This window comes from Carex rostrata, chromosome 10 (assembly GCF_964058835.1).
Source record: "Carex rostrata chromosome 10, lpCarRost1.2, whole genome shotgun sequence".
Taxonomy (NCBI): Eukaryota; Viridiplantae; Streptophyta; class Magnoliopsida; order Poales; family Cyperaceae; genus Carex; species Carex rostrata.
This window is the reverse complement of record NC_135927.1, coordinates 13,220,812-13,239,180: the sequence shown is the minus strand read 5'-3', so window position 1 is coordinate 13,239,180 and position 18,369 is coordinate 13,220,812. Positions and strand designations below refer to the sequence as shown.

The 18,369-nt window shown below is 34.3% G+C and overlaps 1 protein-coding gene across 1 annotated transcript; it reads right to left on the bottom strand.

Moving 5' to 3' along the window:
- Nucleotides 1-10,527: 10,527 nt before the first annotated feature.
- On the bottom strand, nt 10,528-12,496 carry LOC144560310 (enhancer of mRNA-decapping protein 4-like). The gene is made up of 4 exons (XM_078309470.1): nt 11,967-12,496; nt 11,672-11,791; nt 11,403-11,582; nt 10,528-11,033 (listed from the first exon to the last, which is right to left on the bottom strand). The coding sequence occupies exons 1-4, from the start codon at nt 12,321-12,323 to the stop codon at nt 10,848-10,850; spliced, it is 843 nt and encodes a 280-aa protein (XP_078165596.1). The 5' UTR covers nt 12,324-12,496; the 3' UTR covers nt 10,528-10,847.
- Nucleotides 12,497-18,369: the final 5,873 nt, after the last annotated feature.

Below are 18,369 nucleotides of genomic sequence, written 5' to 3'. Positions count from 1 at the left end.
TTTTCTCATCTTATAATGTAAGTATACCTGGTTAATGGAGAGTGAGCTGCCTCTGGACTCATTAGAGAACTTGTTTTCCTCCCTTGACTCTGGCGGTGGGACCAAAGGTTCATCTTCCCTTGCTTCTGAAGGAATATGAGCATTAAATTGCCGAGCTTCCTGTTCGTTTTCGGCTTCTTCAGCTCTCTTCAAGCAGCTTCTCATCTTGCGCTTCCAAAAGAGGCCCCACAAGAAGAGCTCTCCTCCTAGCCCTGAAAATAGTAGCAGCTTACCTAGTAAGTCTCAAGTCAAATAGTTAACAAAAAATTTAAAGAAAGGCAAGCAAGCGTACTTTGGCAATTCTCCTCAAGTAATTGAGATGAATAAATAACCAACTCAACAGATGAAGTAATTTTCATCTGTAATACGTATCTTCTAGAATCCAACTGCCTGATAAGAGATGTACACTTCAAGCTAGACCTGTACAACAGTTAAAAATGATTATGCACCAATCAGTCTAGGTTCGGTACCACCCACCAATCTTAGCACTGCACCATCCAAAGTAGTACCAAAAATAAAATTTGTACCTCCTATCCGACGGTAAGAGAAAAACTCCGATATCATCATAGTTCGGAGAATCTGTCTGGAATTTCTTAGGCCATGCAAGGGAGCGTGCCACCATCTTCATCTCCAGCTTTGCGGGCAGTGTTTGGGTTGTGTGGTAAACTCTCCTAGAAACTTGGAGAGGTAAAAAGGCAGCCAACTCAACACTCAGGTATCCTGCCAGTTGATACACTTTGAGCGACCCCCTGAAATTGAAATTAAATTAGTATGACCACAAAAGCAAAACAGAGGTAATCTTCTTCGTAATTGGTTTCCGATTTTCTACTTAATTTATGTAGACTCGAGGGGCATAAAATACCCAAACATGCACTACGGAATCCATATGAGGCTTCTAGTTCATTTTTGCAGAAATTTAAGCTATCATGCTATAAATATATACTTACTTCCACACAAGAGGAGCAGATCGATAAGGGAGTTGCCCATTCAAACTGCTCAAGTTTTTACCAGTTGAACCTACAAATATTATTTGATTTAGTACTCTTCATGATGAATATATATTTGAAATATAAAATGCTAAGTTCTTTTAGTAAATCAATTTGAGAAATGAATAAAAATTAACGAAGCATGACCAATTGAGTTAATGAATTTTCAAACTCAAAGCATTATGAAAAAAAGAAGAAAAGCCCCACCAGTTATAACAGTGGAAATTTCAAAAATCTAATAGTCTAATACATATACCTAATTTTATTTTTCTTGAATTTACCTTGTTCCCTTGAGCAGCTTTCGCAGAACCAAGCTCCTCGTTGATTTGGAAGTGGAGGAACTTGTGCACAATATCTTGAAAAAAAAAATATTGGATCTTAAATTGAAATTGGAATAACTTAACTTGTTACAAACATTCAAACAAACAAAGAATTTTCAGAAGGCATAATCGTCAGTACCTAAATATGATTATTATATGAATTTCAATGGAAATACCGGTAGCACTTGTTAGATAATTTACACCATATTGTTTGCTGTAGTTATTTAATTATTTTCTACTTTAAAGATAAGTTGGTTTATATAATTATTATTTAGATTAATCAAACTAATACAAAGAAGACGAACCAAGAGAAAATTAAGATTAAGAAATTCATACGTGTGCTCACAAGCTGATCTGCAACCAGCACAAGTAATTAAATTTTTGATTTCTCCAGCACAACCACACACCTGACAAACCTGGCTCTGCAATAGAATTATTCAAAAATTGGATCAAATGGACCAGAAATTTTAATAAAAAAATAAATTAAACCTTACATTAATAAATTGAGAAATTATCTTACTGCTTAAAATCCATCTACAAGTTTAAGTGCGAAATACCGAACAAGTACCAGTCAATTTTCATTAGCTAGTTCTCAGTCAGGTATTTTATTTACCATTATTATCTAGTTCATAACAGTGTTCCTTCACCCATATAGATATATACCCAGATAATCTGTTCTAGTACATCTGTTTATACCAGTACTAGTAAGATTCTTACACTCATAAATTATGAAATTGATTTTTGTATAACCAAATATTTTTTCCCTAATAAGATTGTTTATATCTAGCACAAATTCAAGTGTCACATTGTACAATTTTCTATTATGTGTGATTATAAAAGTTTTAGTTTGTGCAGGGTTGATATCCAGGGACAAGTATTTAATTAGGATAATGTGTCACATTTTGGTTAGTGGGCAATGTGGGGGTTAAAAGTTCCCTGACGACAATTAGCAACCCTCAAATATTATGGCCTAGAGTTAAACTGAAGGCTTCAAAAGAGTTGAGCTCCAGAGAGCAAATTCTAGTACTGGTTTGATTGGATTATAAGTCAGATCAAGTCGAACTCAAGTCAGAATTCAATCAAACTATGAGCACAGACTAATTTGAACTCGAATTGAAGAACTGTATCCGAGCTTAACTATTTGGTTGTAGTATTTTACTATTATCTTAATATAATAAGTGTAAATTAACCAATATCATATTTTAGATAAAAATTAATTAACGATCTATATTTTGTATTTATTATACAATTAAAAAATATTGAGTTATTTCACGTCAATCTCGAGCTATACAAAAATATAATTGAACAAGCTAGCTAGGCTCGAGATAGATTTGAATCCAGCACAAACAATCGATGAGTTAAGAGTTAAACCTAGTTAAACCTAGGATAAGAGCCTAGATTTACAAATAGAATATAGAAGATATAACAAAGGGGGTAAAGAAAGGAAAGATGGGAGATTAGGAAGACTTTAAAAGCACTCCCTGCAACAAAGGCCAGTGTGAAATAACCTGCATTGAAGGGGAACGAGAAGATGAGACTGAGGCACGTCCCATTTTGCGGTTGTACATGATTGCGGTTGCTTGATTAGCCGAGAATCTCGCTGTCTTCCTTGCAATTTTTTAGAACCCTAAATTACGGCGCAGCACAAGGTCGTATTAGATCATATTTATAGTAGGACATTTACTGTCTGATTGAAATTAGAAGGTCCAGATAGATTGCATTCAATCTTGATCATATGATCTTAATCAAACTAATCTGTTTAAGCCAGAAAATTCCCAGTTCACATAGAATCACTGAAATTTGCTTTTTGATAGAACCACTAATTAGCAATATTTAATGTCACAACATTTATCTCGCTTACAAACAATGTGATCCAATATTCTGCTTCCGACTGAATAATTCAAAAACAGAGGACCTGAGATATTTTTCTTTCATTCTTTCAAAAAAGTTCAATTGAAATTTGCTTTTCCGAGCGAAAAAGGAAGTCTTTCATTACTGGTTTATTGCCAAATTACAATACAAATACAATTAAAGAATGGTAGGATTTTTCCCACCGTGTTGAGTCATAATGTCGAGTTGTTAATGATTTTACGATCAATAGCTTTGTAGCTGCAACTACAGATATTTTGTGCTCTTATATTACACAAAATCTATATGTTTGCAAAAGCTTATTGCATTAATACATTTGGGCTATTATTAATAAAAAAAGTGGATAATTTTATTTGGATTAAAATACATTTACAATTGATAAACCTCATGATTCTAACAATTATAAAAAAATATCATAAACTTAAAAAACAACTTTAAGAAGACACCAACCTTCAAAAAAGAACTTATATTCATGAAAATGCAAAAAAAAAAGGTAGATAACAAACTAGCTAGTGGTACAGGGGAAGGAGATTGAAATAGGCGGCAAAAATAAGAAGACACCAACCTTAAACAAAAAAAATAAGAAGACACCATTATTGACTTCATGCTCCTGCTTTGCCATTTATTTTCTTTCTTCAAATCAAAATGTCTAAAAGAAGAGCAGCAACGGTCTTGCCAATACAGCGGAATTTGAGTATTGAGCATATATATGTACAATCAAATTGAACATATGCACGCTTGTTGATCAGGATAAAACTAATTAAAGCTTTATTATGATTCGATTTTCTTTGATATATGAAATGAGTAAATGAGATATATCCACATCTTAATCTCATATACATAGATACATACACACACACACACATATGTGTGTGTATGTGTGTGTGTTGTGTGTGTGTGTGTGTGTGTGTATGTATGTATGTATGTATGTATGTATGTATGTATGTATAAATTTGTTGTGGATGGTGCTCAATATATCAATTTTCTTAGTATATCATGGAAATATATTGTTGGGTAACGATTTCTTAGAATATAAGAATAGAAAATTCGGAAGAGAGTTTGGTACTAGTTAGATACGTCATTTTGATTAGCATGAACAAGCATCTAAAAGTAGAAAGAGTGTGAAACAAAAATAATAATTTGAATGAAAATAATACCCGCTTTCATATATGCTTAATTGTTGTGAGATTTAGGTCCATAATCGGCTCAAGAAGCCTAACACATGGAGGAGTCTTCTCTGAAAGTTCATTTCCACTTGGACTAAACGGATTCATGCCCCACTTTCAGAGGGAGAGCTATTTGTTTTGACCTAGATACATAGATAGAGCTATAGTACAATACGGTTCGGATGGAAGCTCATATATACCCATTAAGAATGGATCTTATCCATACTCTATTCTTACTCTACTCTTACATGTTAAGATTATCAAAATAATAATAACAAATATTACTAATATAAAAGTTAGTTTTATTATTTTTTACAAATAGAAAATCAAATTACTAGTTTACTACCCATATTTATGATTGAGGAAAAGGTAACAAAACAAAGAAGAAAGAAAAAAATATACGATATTGGAAATTTGAAAGTTAAAAGAATCTGGTTTATATTATCGATCGGTTGGCTTGTTTCCAGTTCTTTGTTTCGATAGAGCTCTTAAAATAAAAAGCTCTACATAGAGCTCTTTAAATTAAGACGAAACTTGGACTTCACTTCCGTTTATAATATATGATTTAACCTAAATTTTGTTTGCTACGCTCAACTTTGTAGTTTAGTCTCTGTCTTTGTCCTTTCTTCTAAGTCTTGCTGTCAGTGAAGCTGCCCTAAGTAGCTTGTGTAGGCCATGGGTAATTAAGGATGAAATGAAAATAAATTAAATTGATAAATTTATAATAAATTTTATATTAATGCATTACAAAACAATGTATTGGATGGAGTTAGTCAACAAGTCAATGGAGCAGCATGATTTGAATTGTAACAATATATACTTAGGAGATTACTTAATTAAAGCTAATTGTATAGCTGTAAACGATGCCTATATATACTGGCATTTGTATCAGACAATGATCAAGGAAAAATACATGATTCATTTTCAATCTTCTGTCTATTCAAATCTCGTTGTATCTTAGACAATGCATAAATTAAAACATATGCGCACTAGGTAATATTGCACAATGAATTTACTTTGCAAGTCTTTTTGGCAAACTCTTTGTCCTTTTTCAAACATAAATATATACAATTATACACACAACACATTTCATAGACGCTAAATTTTTTAAAGCATTATTAGAGACCATTATCTTCTTGCTTGATATCTCTGAGAGGAAATAAATGGCCTCTTTGCTGGACGAGTGCTGTCAGGTTCATTTGCCAGTTGACCTTCAAAAAAAAGAATAAGAATACCCAGTTATCTAAAATTGTCAGACTATTTATAAAAAGTAAGAAATAAAGAGAAATGAAATAATAAAAAAAGGCATAACTAAAGTACAAAGAGAGCATAACTACAAGTGTGTGCACATATGAACCAAAAAATTGAATGCTGGTGTATTGAATGCGTACAAACCTTTGTGCGGGTAAAGCTCTCATCTACTTTCTTGCTTGTCTTTGTCTCGTGCAGCATGCCTTGGGCTTTCTGCAATATCTCTCCCAGTTTCTTGAGGCAGAGGAGTCACATGAACTGGTAGCCGCAGTGCTTCCTGAGCAGGAAGTTGCACATCGGGTGGTACCACTACCACATCTAATTTACAGACTTTGAAGGTCTTTTGTCCTTCGCAAAGTGATACCAAGTCAAACTTCACAGTAAACGTTGCTCTCTTTCCGATTAATGCTCTCAAGCTCAGAGGTAACAAATACCTGTTAGGATTTGGCTCTTGCAAACCTGACTCGCTAGTACACCGACAATTTGCTTCGCTTGATTTCCAATGAGTTCAAATTTTGTACATGCGGTATTATCAGTAACCTTGAGAACAAGGAAATACCTGTCCAAGACGAGCAATGAGAATGTAATCACTGAGGGAATCAAACAATTGAAGATGGGCAAGTAAGACATACGATAATACTGATCCTAGGCGCCAATTTATGCAGCCGTCGCGCCAGTACCATGGATAGGAACCTCCCTTTTGCAGTTTCTTGTGGCAAGTAAAAGAGACTTCATAGAACCAATTGTACGGGTTTTTGATAGCGACAATCTGTTTGGTTCGCACTGGAATTCCTGGTCCACATAACAAAAAAACAGAGCCACGAAAAAGATTAAAATTATTAAAAAATAAAATAAAATAAAGGCAAAATATGTGGTACAACTGAACAGGTTGACTTGAGGTGCATGTGGAACAGACAATTAGATGTTAATAGTTCAGTATATGTTTAAAAACAAAAAATAAATCACTTTGTTTCTTTGTTATGTTGGAAATATGAAGACCTGGGACTAGCACTTGGGTACCAGTTCATACTAGTATCAAGCCATTAAAATGAACTTGAGTTCGGGTGGAAATTAAGCTTACTGTTATGTATATTTTAATGACTATAGAAGGATGATTCATATAATTATTTTAATAATGGTGAAAGATCAAAGAATTTAACAGGGAATAAATATGTTTTACTGAAGTTTGAATTCGAGCTGAAAGTTCGCTTCCGCTTGGATTGAACGGATTCATGCCCCACTGTCAGAGGTAGAGCTCTTTGTTTGACTGGGATGCATAGAGGTCCCGTTAAATTAAGACTAAACTTGACTTCATTTCCGTTAATATTTAGAATTTCAAAACTTTACTGACCAAAAACCTAAAACGTCAACTAGTCTTACCTTCCTATACTATATATGATTAAACCTAAAGTTTGTTTGCTACGCTGAACTTAATTTGTATTTTAAATTTTGTCTGTGTCCCTTGTTTTGTTTAAGGGAGTTTGTTTATTCAGTGACAGATCTAGTGTACATTAGAGGGCATGCTTCTCTGAATTTTGAAAAATAAGTTTGATAAAATAGGTCCTGATAATTTGCCCCCATGAAAGTTAATTCCCCCTATTTTTTGTTGTTTTTAATTTGTAAAAAAAAAAAAAATACTATTTTGTTTTTTTATTATGTTAGAGACTATTTTTGTTATTTTTTTTATCAAGTATCCGATTTGTTAATGAATTTAAATCCGAAAAACTATTTCAACCCAATTAATTAATGTGTTAAAACTCAATAAGCTATTTCAGTCTGATTTTTCTGCTCCCACTACCATAGCCGAAATACTGGATCTATCCTTGTTTTTAGTGTGTCCGTATAAGTTTGTAAAATAATCAACTTTCCTATAAAAACACTCAACGGGTACAGTAAGGATTGGATGGAAACATTTTTATATCCGCACCTGTCACAAATTATCCTTACTCATACCCTACCCTTACCCGTTACAAATTGCCTTACCAGTACCCTACCCTTACCCGTTGTAATTGTCGGATAACAAAACGGTAGTGGGTAAATAACGGTTAATACTTGTATAATAATTATTTTTATTATTTATTAAATAAAACACTAAGCAAATTTATTTATTTATTTATTTGTATAATAATTATTTTTATTAACATTTATACATTTATTTGTCACATATATAATCACATTACTAATATGAAAATTAATTCCAACTAAATTATTTTTTTTTATCAAAACACAAATATCTCTGTTCTTTAAATAAATAAAAAATCAAGCATGCAAATAAAAGCAAGATGGTCAATTGTTCAAGTGCTTTAATGATGAATTATGTTTAACACAGTTACATAAATGGTCAATTGTTCAAGTTAGAAATTTTAATAAATTTTGTTTTTCAAGATCAAGAGTAGTTGCTAGTTGGACTGTTAGAGATGGATAATAATTCAATGCTCATTAAGATATATAATATATATAATTTTTTTTATATAATTATCCGATCGGGTAACGGGTGCGAAATAGGCTTTATCTGTACCCTTACCTGTTTTGATAATGGAAAAAATCTTTACCCGTACCCGTACCCGATAAGTTTACAAAAAAAAAATCTTACCTATACCCGTCTTATCGAATACGGTACGGGTTAGATAAACATAATTTCATCTCAATTTGTGGCCAATAGACCTTTCGTTTCGTGTCACCGCCTCCGATCATTGGTTAAAGCAACTGCGGCAGTGGTGCCACCACCAAGCACTGTGGGAGGGGCAAGAGTCTGTACGAAGTGCTACAAGTGAAAGGCACAGCTTCCGTGCGAGAAATCAAGGTTGTCTACTGCTCCCTAGTGAAACAGACCCACCCAGACATGGCTCCTATTCGCCAAGCGTACGAGACCTTGTCAAATTTGCAACAGAGAGCAAGGTATGATCTAGAGTTCAATCGGGTTAATTAATCGGATCAGATTTGAGATAATGGGGATGATCTCAGTTATGGCCTCGATCGGGTTCATATTTAGCAGGTTTGGTCGGAGGGGTTGAAGAAGTAGGGAGTGACAGGTGGCACTGATGATGGGTTTCTGATGCTGATGTGTGAATAGCTACTCATGATGACGGTCGAGATCCTCTGCCTTGGTGTGTGAATAGTTGCTTTGCTGATAATGGGTTTCTGATGGATTTTTCTTTTCTTCTCACTTTTTTTTCAAGTAAATTGTGCATGCAGAGAAAGGTATGCTTTTATAGTTCGCTAACAGAGAATTAGGAAAATTTCCTTGTAAATTTCTCGTGCTGTTGGAAGGAGTGGATCTACACTTCTAAAGCCACCTCCATAGTTTTGAAATTTTTAATTATTTAATTGAATATATTTTTTTTTAAGTTTTATATAGTTTAGTTCTCCTCATAAAATGCTAAAATGCTAAATGTGTGCTTATAGTTTTACAATTAAGACTATTTTGTACTTGAGAGGTTATGAATTTAATTCCCACTAACCACAAATTAATAATTATACATTTTAAGTTTATTATTATTATTTTTTTTTTTTTTTTTGGAGATCTATTGACAATTTCAACAACTGTCAAAATTAATTTTCATTTTTAAATCTGTTAAGTAAAATATATTATATATTTTGTACATTATCATTTACATAAAAATAATGAAAATTTATACAACTTTCGCGGATCATCAACCAAAATTTTTTTTTACAACGATATATTTTAAACACATTTTACAAACCAACAATTAATATTTAAATTACATGAATATTAATATACGGTCAATCCATAAAAATAACATTTTTTTTCTATTGTTATTTTTTTTTTGCATGATTTGCAAAATATATTATCAACATTATCAAACTAATTGGTTGTCACAAAACACACCTACCCAATCACTATAGTGAAATGTTACAAGCTACAATATGTGCAGTTCCCTCTTGTACTGGAATTTTGACAAATTACATTTTATTTTAAGCCTTTAGCAAAGTATGAATCCATATATTGAGATACCTATTGCCAAGTATATGAGAAAGTTTATTTATTGAGATTATTTAATTAAACGAGCAAAACGGAGGAGAACCAATTAATTACTCCCCAAGCGCCAACAAACAAGAAAGCAATGCAAGAACCAAATTCATCAAAAGACTAAACAACAATCTAATATCACGGTCCACACAGAACAGTTGCTGTTTCTCAAAGAAGTTTTAGAAATTGGACAATCGATCATTTGAAGCCCACAAGAACTGAATTGATTACATGGATAACAAGCTTAATACTGGCAGCATCAGAGGCCGAGGTGGCTCGATGATTAGAGACTATCTTGTATACCTGATCGAAAATTGGTCTCACATGCACTGCTATCGATGGGTCACTTGGATTGATTGTGACTGCCACATCTGTCATCCATGTGGCCTTCCGTGCAGTATCATTGGCTATGTCACAGGCTAGCTGCTGAAGAAGCGCAAGCAGTACCCCTTGACTAAGGGGTATTGGTACCATTGTGCATAGTGCATATAAATCCACCTGTATAATATATTGAAGGCATAAATATATGTCAAGGACTCTTAGCATTAGGCACGGTAGCCAATATCATTATATCATCAGTTGATTAATATTCTCTTTTTTGTTTGTATTGTTTATTTTGTTTGTATATCATCAATTCATTAATATTCTCTTTTTTGTTTGTATTGTTTATACCTGGGAGCATAACCAAGAAACAATAGAGACGTCAGTCAATTGCAGCGCCGCGTTAAATGCCTCCTCATATTTCCTCTCAGATATCCATAGGTGCCTCAACCTGTGACCAGACAAGTTAACATTAGAATGCAACGAAATTAAGGTGCAATAGAAGTTCTGTTGAACCTCCACAAGTGTAATTAATAGTCCGGAAGGATAATACCTATGCCAGAAAAACCTAGTGATTAATTTAGGAACTTGCATGCACATGCTGTGCAAAATAACTTGCGATTCAAAAGATACTATATTAGAACCAACATCCTAAAGCTCAACATATTCACTTAAAGGCACCCAAAAAAAAAACTATAGTCCTCCCAGCTTCTGTCCATATATGCCAGAAAACACAGACAATTTGTGGTAAAGAAAACTACAGAGTATAGAAACAAAGAAAGATATTCCATGTTTAGGAGGGTATTCATGAGGCATCTCATTTTACAAGTTTCACTATTACTTTTGAGCACTTGTAGAGGCAAGTCCTTTAAAAAAAAGTTACAGCAAAAGATAAAGTTTTAGTTTAATGGGCATGATAAGGTACCATATTAGGAAGACCGGGCATGAGGTCATTGTTGGTAGCTTGCATGGCAACTGAATTAAATGCCTCGGGGTTTCCTGCAGCAACCATGGCAAGGAGTTTGCGCTGCCCATCCAATAGCTCACTCGTCAGGTTCTGTGTGATTGATGAGGCTGAGCTGATTGTCTCCTGTTTATGGCCAAAAACAAAGACTGTCAATGAACATGATCATGTAAACTACTGTATTAAAGGCAAAGTGCATGTTTCACGCCCATCTTTTTAGATATTAAAAAAAGGCCCATACTTAGCCTCCATTCTGTTATCTTATAAAGGAAAAAAGAAAGAAAAAGAAAACAGAGCTCAACATTCTGGTACGTTGAAAGAACTGAAGGGGGTTACTTACAGTGGAATTCATGTTGCATTGTAGGCTCAAATCTAATGGTCCACATTTTTCAGGGGCATAGATGATAATTTAATGCCACAAACTCAAAAGTCCCTCCAACAGAATACCATAAACTAAAATAAATGCACTTAAATAACTTGTAACATATCATGTACCCTTAAAGTTAGAGCAAGAGGAGTATGTGCAGCCTCAATCTGTTGCTGAATAGCAGAAGTATGCTCAGCCATGCCTTTGTGGAATGTGTTATCAACTTGGTCTAACAGCACCTTGCATGAGCGCTCAAATGCTGGAATGATTGAGGACCTTGAGTTATCCAGACTTGCCCGCATATCATCCTGCTTATTGTTATATATATATCACCAAGTCAAACCTAGGAAAACCAATACCAAATGAGGGGGTTAAATTTATTTCAACAGAACAGAACCTTGAGAGCTTTTTTGCCGCTAAATTGAAACTGATGTTCTAGTTGTCTTGCAATATATTCTTCTAGCTTGGACCCAATAGATTTATCTAACTGATTCGTCACCTTGTCACCTACTCCTTTCTGGAATAAAAGAGAAAAACTGCATTAGCTGGGTATTTATTTAGGACAGATTGATCTCAACTTATGTAACTGAGTTCAGCACCGCCATTTATAGAGAAGAAAAAAAAAGCAGGCAAATAAGTAAAATAAAGATCATTTCTTACTACCAACAGAATGACAGAAAGCTATGACAGACCTGAACCGACTCAGCAACTACAGAAGAAATAGTCTTCTCAACAACTGGTCTGACGGTAAGTGCAACAACTGGGCCTAAGGCCGTTATTTCCTTCTTGAGTGTTCTCTCAAATATGGCTGGGAGCTCCTTGCTAAAGGAGTTTGTAATCAGATGTGTCAGCTGCTGCATGCGGTCCCGCTCTGCCTTCTCACGTTTTGCACTCTCTTCCAAGTTGCGGGCCCAAAGTGCATCCACGTTAGCCTTGATAGACTTCTCCATGTTGTGTCCCAGTGAAGCCTCCACTCTCTTGCCTTCCTTCACTACTGGGGCACTAACTATTGAGCTTATTTGCTTTTGCAAGTCCTTTTGCACCGTCATGAGCTGACAGAAAAAAAAAAAAAATTTAGGTTAATAATAGTAAAGAAAACCAAGAGCAAAAAAATCTCCAAGTGACTAGCTTTATATTAAAATTGTGGAAGAATAAAACCTGAACCAATACTGATTCACATTCTATATAACATTAAAACATGCAATTTTATAAAAAATAACAAGCATCCTCCACAACTTCCACTCAGAAGTACATGAAGTTAGACGGAAAGAATCTGTAGACAACTCATGTGGTACACAAAATATTTTTTATAATTGTATAAACATTTTCTGAACATTTCTTATGCCATATAAAACCAATCAAAACAGTTAGTTTATACTGTTATTGCATGCTGTGGAGGTACTAACCAGAAGTACACAAGAAAATAACAAGTAGCAACTATCAAACAACTTCAGAGAATATTATTTACTTGGTCTCTTTCATGCTTTGTAAAAAGCAAACCTGAAAAGATGCAAGTACAACAATAAAAAAATAAAAAAAAGTGCCTGCTGGAGTATATCCTGCACAACATAAATTTGATCAGTAGGGGCCACTGCATTAGCTGAATTTGTCCGATCTACTACCTCCGTAGGTTCATTAGAATCAGAAGGGTTCAAAGTGACAAAAGACCGAGATGGAAGGTCTGCTGCTTGAAATGGCTCCTTTGCCTTCTCCTTCTCCTTCCCTTTCCCAGGCGAAGCTGACAGCGACTCCATCAAAACCGCCATCGATTCTTCCATTTTCTCATTCCCATCCTTTAATCCCTCTTTGGGTTCCAAATCACGTTGTGAGTTCATCATTCCAGATGAAGAGCTGACGTTTTGCACAACTGTTATAGATGACTACTCTTTAAATTAACCCATATTTTACTTGGTGAAATCTCTTTTTTTGCGCAGTAGTTTTCTGATTATGAGTGCAGATTTCACTAGTGGTGTGTATGTTTGCTAATTGACAGGACAAATTAATTAACAGAGTTTTAAATTAGACGCGTACTATTTGTGTACTTCAGCAAGTCCTTAGCAGTTTGTTAACAAATGGAAAAGTGAAGGACATTCAACAAAAAAAAAAGGTTTGCAAAAGCACTTGAGGTATACTGAAAGGCGAGTATAAATTTAAACAATAAAAGAGTAAAAAAAATGTGTGCAGGAAGGAAAATAAGGATCATGTATCTACAACACAGGGGATGGTATGTAAGAAGAAGGGACCTTTAAAAGCAGGGAAGTGTCAATCTTGATCTGTTCTTGAAGAGGAAATAGATGATGAAGAGAATGACAAGAGGGAGACCGCGCATGCCAGCTGGTAAGAAGAAGGTACCTTTAATGTATGCAGAATGTCGGTCGCTTCTTCTTGAACAACCAGGGAAGTGTGAATCTTGATCTGTTCTTGAAGAGAAACTAGATGATGAAGAGATCCAGTGGAGGGAGCAAGTCCAATAGAAGAGAAAGAGACGAATGAGAAAAAGGATGAGAGCACGGGTTGCACGGCTAATAGTAAATTTGGGGAGAGGGACAGGTGACAATAGAAACCGGATGTGGAACGTCGTCTTCTTCTGTGGTGGATGATGTGGGCTTTCTAGATCAGTAAAGCTACGGCTGAGATGAGGAAGCGAGGAGACATACTTCATGCCATTGTTGGAGAGGAGAGAAGAAGAGAAATGCTGATTCTTGTGAAGAAGAAGAAGACGAAGAGAACAAAAGGAAAAGAGATCGTTTAGAGTTGGATTGACAATTATGGCTAAAAAGGAACTAGCCGTAGAGATCAACAACAATTCCATTAGGCTCGGTGTTAAATTGAACGGGAGTACTACCCCGCTTGTCAGAGAAACAGCTTTATTTTTTCGCTAATGAACGGGGTTCTATTGAAGTTTGAATTAGAGCTGAAATCGCTTACGCTTAGGATACCCATTTATCCGTTTACCCTACCCGTATCGCATTCTATAAGACGAGTATAGGTGAGATTTTTTCTTGTTAGCTTATTGAGTATGGGCATGGATAAGAATTTTTTTTTCGTTATATAAATGGGTATGGGTACAGGTAAATGCTATTTCGTACCCGTTGAATAATGGGTAATTATATAAAATAAATTATATCATGAGAAAATGTGTGCATGTTATTGTAAGAAGAATATTATTCTAAACATATTATTTTCTTATTTGAATGTTTTGTTATTTAGTTAACGGATTGAATTTGTTAGAAGAGTTATTTGTGATTTTGATTTGTTTTACTCATAAAAAAAGTACAAGTTAGAATTGATTGTATGTTGTATTTTAATTTTATATACTAGTAATTGTGGTTGCATATATATGACATGATAAGTTGTGATAGTTTATTTGTAAAAATAATAAAATTATTACATTTGTATTAGAGGAGGGATCAAGTTACAACAATTTTTGAGTTACAACAAGTTACAACAACCATTTTTTACATTTTTAAAGTCCAAATCATCGATCCAAATCATTATATGTGATCTCCACAATAAAATGTGCTTCCATACCAAATTTTACATTTTTTGAAATTATTTTACTATTTATTAAGATAGATACAAAATTCAATGGTTTGAATTTGACTAATTTTTGTACCCATCTTAATAAATAGTAAAAAAATTCCAAAAAATGTAAAATTTGGTCTCCAAGCACATTTTATTGTAGAGATCACATCTAACGGTTTGGATCGACGATTTGGACTATGAAAATGTAGAAAATGATTGTTGTAACTTGATCTCTCCTCTTTGTATTATTCGTTATTCGCCACTACTGTTTCGTTACCTGCTAATCTTAACAGGTATGGGTAGAGTAGAGTAAAGCAAATTTTTAGCGGATAGGGATAAGATCAATTTTTAGTGGATATGGGTACGAAAATAGTTCCACCCTACCCATATCGTACCCATTGACACCCCTATTTCCGTTTGGATTGAATGGATTCATGCCTCACTGTCAGAGGTCCCATTAAATTAAGACGGAACATGGAATTAATTCACTTCTGTTAATATTTAGAAATCCAAAACTTTAAAGGTCACAAACCTAAAATGTCAACTACTCCTATCTTGCTATATGATTGAACCTAAAATTTGCTTGCTACGCTGAACTTTATAGTTTAGGGTTTTTCTTTCTTTTTCCTTTCGGATAGCGCTATATTCAGGACTATTATTCTAATTTTGAGAGCTCAGAAGATATTTGTTACTCTTTCATTCTCTCTCTTCTATGTAATTAATAACAAAGCTAATAAAGGAAATGAATCATGTCTTCCAGTTTTCCTTATAGCATCTCCATCGACTTGCAATTACGCTTTCAAAGTCCGACGTGTCATTTCAAATTCGCAAGACACTAATGGAGAGAGAATTTCAGAAATGCAAGCTTTCGAGATTTGCAAGCTTGCAAAGTCCTTGTAAATCGCTAAAAATAACAAATCCCTATTTCATCCTCCGCTAAGCTTCATTCGCCACTCATTTTCACCGTCATTCTTCACCTACATCCGCTGCTCCTCCCCAACCGTTTGCTTCCATTACGTGAAACTGACAGAAGAGGTGCGTTTCTATCAGCTCAGTTTTCCTTGGATGAGCACCAAATTTCTCAGCACAACAAAGCACGCCTAGCCTCACAGCTCCAATTGGTATCTCACTTTTCCCTCTGTTGATCTCTCTTCTCGGATCCAAATTGGATCTGTTAGATCATATTAGATCCATTATGTTGAGGTTTATGGAGTTAAGGTAGAAAGTGACAAAAAGTTTTATGGAGAGGAAGAGCAACCTTTTTGTGGAAAAATGAAACGTTATTAAGTAATTTTGGCTTGGAAAATAGAAAAGGTTGTTGAGGGGATCAAAAGGGCAGGTGTTTTGATTGGGTAAACATGAGGTGTTGAGGGAGGACTAGAAAGAACAGTGGGAGATGAGGGTTCATTTGAGTAATCCCCTAATTCACTAGTAAGTCGCCATGATAACGGGTCTCTATATTAATGGGTTTCATTTTTTTACATAAGTTTCTATGTTCTTTCATAACTGACCTACTATTCATATTTAGACTCCAATTTGATCAATTGGTCGGTATAGTAGCACATGCTAGACTCATTTATATTTTAATGTGTGTATATTTATATAATATAATAATTTTATTTTAATACCCAAACTATATTCATATTTGCATCCATATTCGTTTATTAACATCAAAACAGATATCAATACAATTTACCTATTATTTATCGATATCATATCTTATATTTGATCCGTTAACACTAGTTGAACTAAGTGTGGATTTTCTTGTTTGGGTGCAATTTATTATTTGCTCGTAGATAAGTTGTATCTTTCCATTCTTACCTCTCGAGTTATTAACAGAAATTCTTATTTATTTAATTTTTATTCTAATTTTCTTTTTGTAATTTTCCTGAGGTTCACTTCACTATATTATTCGCGGTAAGTTAGATCTATTTTTTATGACGAAAACCAACAAATATTGAAGTTTACTAATAGATGTATTGATGATGTTCTTGTTGGAAATATGCACTTTAATTCTAATATAACCCTATAAAATTTGATATTTTGTAGATTGCGTAGCACTAAAATATTGAACTCAAACACAAAGCTTAATTTATATGCATTGTTAATTACTATTGTGTTTTCATGTAATTAAAAAGAAATAATAACCTAAAGTCATTAAATTAAAAAGTGAAGAAAAACTAGTCAACATTTGTCGTATTATATTCTCTAAGCTGCTGAGTACAAAATATCCAGATAAATGTGTATTAAATTAGATTTATTTTTCTAATAAATATTACAATCATTGGCCATTGCATCAAATGAGTTTTTTTTTTCCTTCTTTTTTCTCTTTTGCCTTTGTACAATGTACCTGAATTTGAATGTGTATATCTTGGTATTAAATTAGATATGTGGCTAACAAATATTAATTACAATCATTGTATCAAATTGAGTATATCTTTTATAATTTTCTATTATTTGTGTGCAATGCATTGCTAGTAAACGAATTCGATTATATCTTTATGCGTGCATTGTGCAACGTATTGCCAGTAAAAAAGTTTGATTTTTATCTTTTGCGGAGAAACTATATCTTCATTTCAGTCACAGTAACAAGACTTTTCAAATATATAGCATTTTTTTTGTAGCATATCTTCTAATTATATTTGAATTTGCCAAATTAGATTACATATTTTTTATCTAATATTATTAATGAAATTTTCTATATTAATGAAATTCGTTAGTTGTTACCATGCTTTCTTTTAATAGAACATTATTCTTACTCCCTAACCATTTCCACTTCCAGATGAAGTTGTTAAAAATAATTTAAGAAGGGATAACATTAGAGTATTAACAATACCCTTAACGGGTATACCCTACCCTACCCGCCCGTGCCCGCCGCCCGGGGTACCCGTGCCCGAGCCCGGATATGGGTCGGGTACTCGGGTACGCGGGTAAGGGCAAAAACCGGACCGGACCCGGTTTTTTTTATCAATACCCGACTATACCCTACCCGACTATACCCGTACCCGACTAAACCCGTACCCGACTACCCGAGTATCCGTACCCGTATACCCGACCACTGTTCATGCCATTTCAAAATTCAAAATTTGTATTTTTTTCCCCCCAAAAAAATCAGAAAAAAACCAGAAAAAACCAAGAAAAATCAGAAAAAACCAGAAAAAACCAGAAAAAACCAGAAAAAAACCAACAAAAAAACAAAAACAAAAAAAACCAGAAAAAAAACAGCAAAAAAAACAGCAAAAAAAAAAAAAAAAAAAAAATACCCGTACCCGCCTTACCCGTCAAGGATACACGGGTAAGGGTATAAGACGGGTAGGGTATGGTTTTTGAAAATTATACCCGCCGTACCCGTACCCGTATACCCTTGTACCCGAGTATACCCGCACCCGAGTATACCCGTACCCGAGACGTACCCGTACCCGAGTCGGATATACCCGGGGTACCCGTACCCGCCCTAGTATTCAAACACTAGATAACATGCAAAATTCTCCAAACCGAAACGGCAAAACTACCGAAACCTCGTTTGTTCTGTTGAGTATGTATCTCAAGTAACTAAATATTTGAGTTTAA

Coding starts and splice junctions, on each gene's coding strand:
- LOC144560310 (XM_078309470.1), bottom strand. CDS start 12,323: ATGACGGTGCAAAAGGACTTGCAAAAGCAAATAAGCTCAATAGTTAGT. Junction 11,792..11,966: donor TAGTTGCTGAGTCGGTTCAG/GTCTGTCATAGC, acceptor CTTTTATTCCAG/AAAGGAGTAGGTGACAAGGT. Junction 11,034..11,402: donor CTCTTGCTCTAACTTTAAGG/GTACATGATATG, acceptor GGCCATAAACAG/GAGACAATCAGCTCAGCCTC.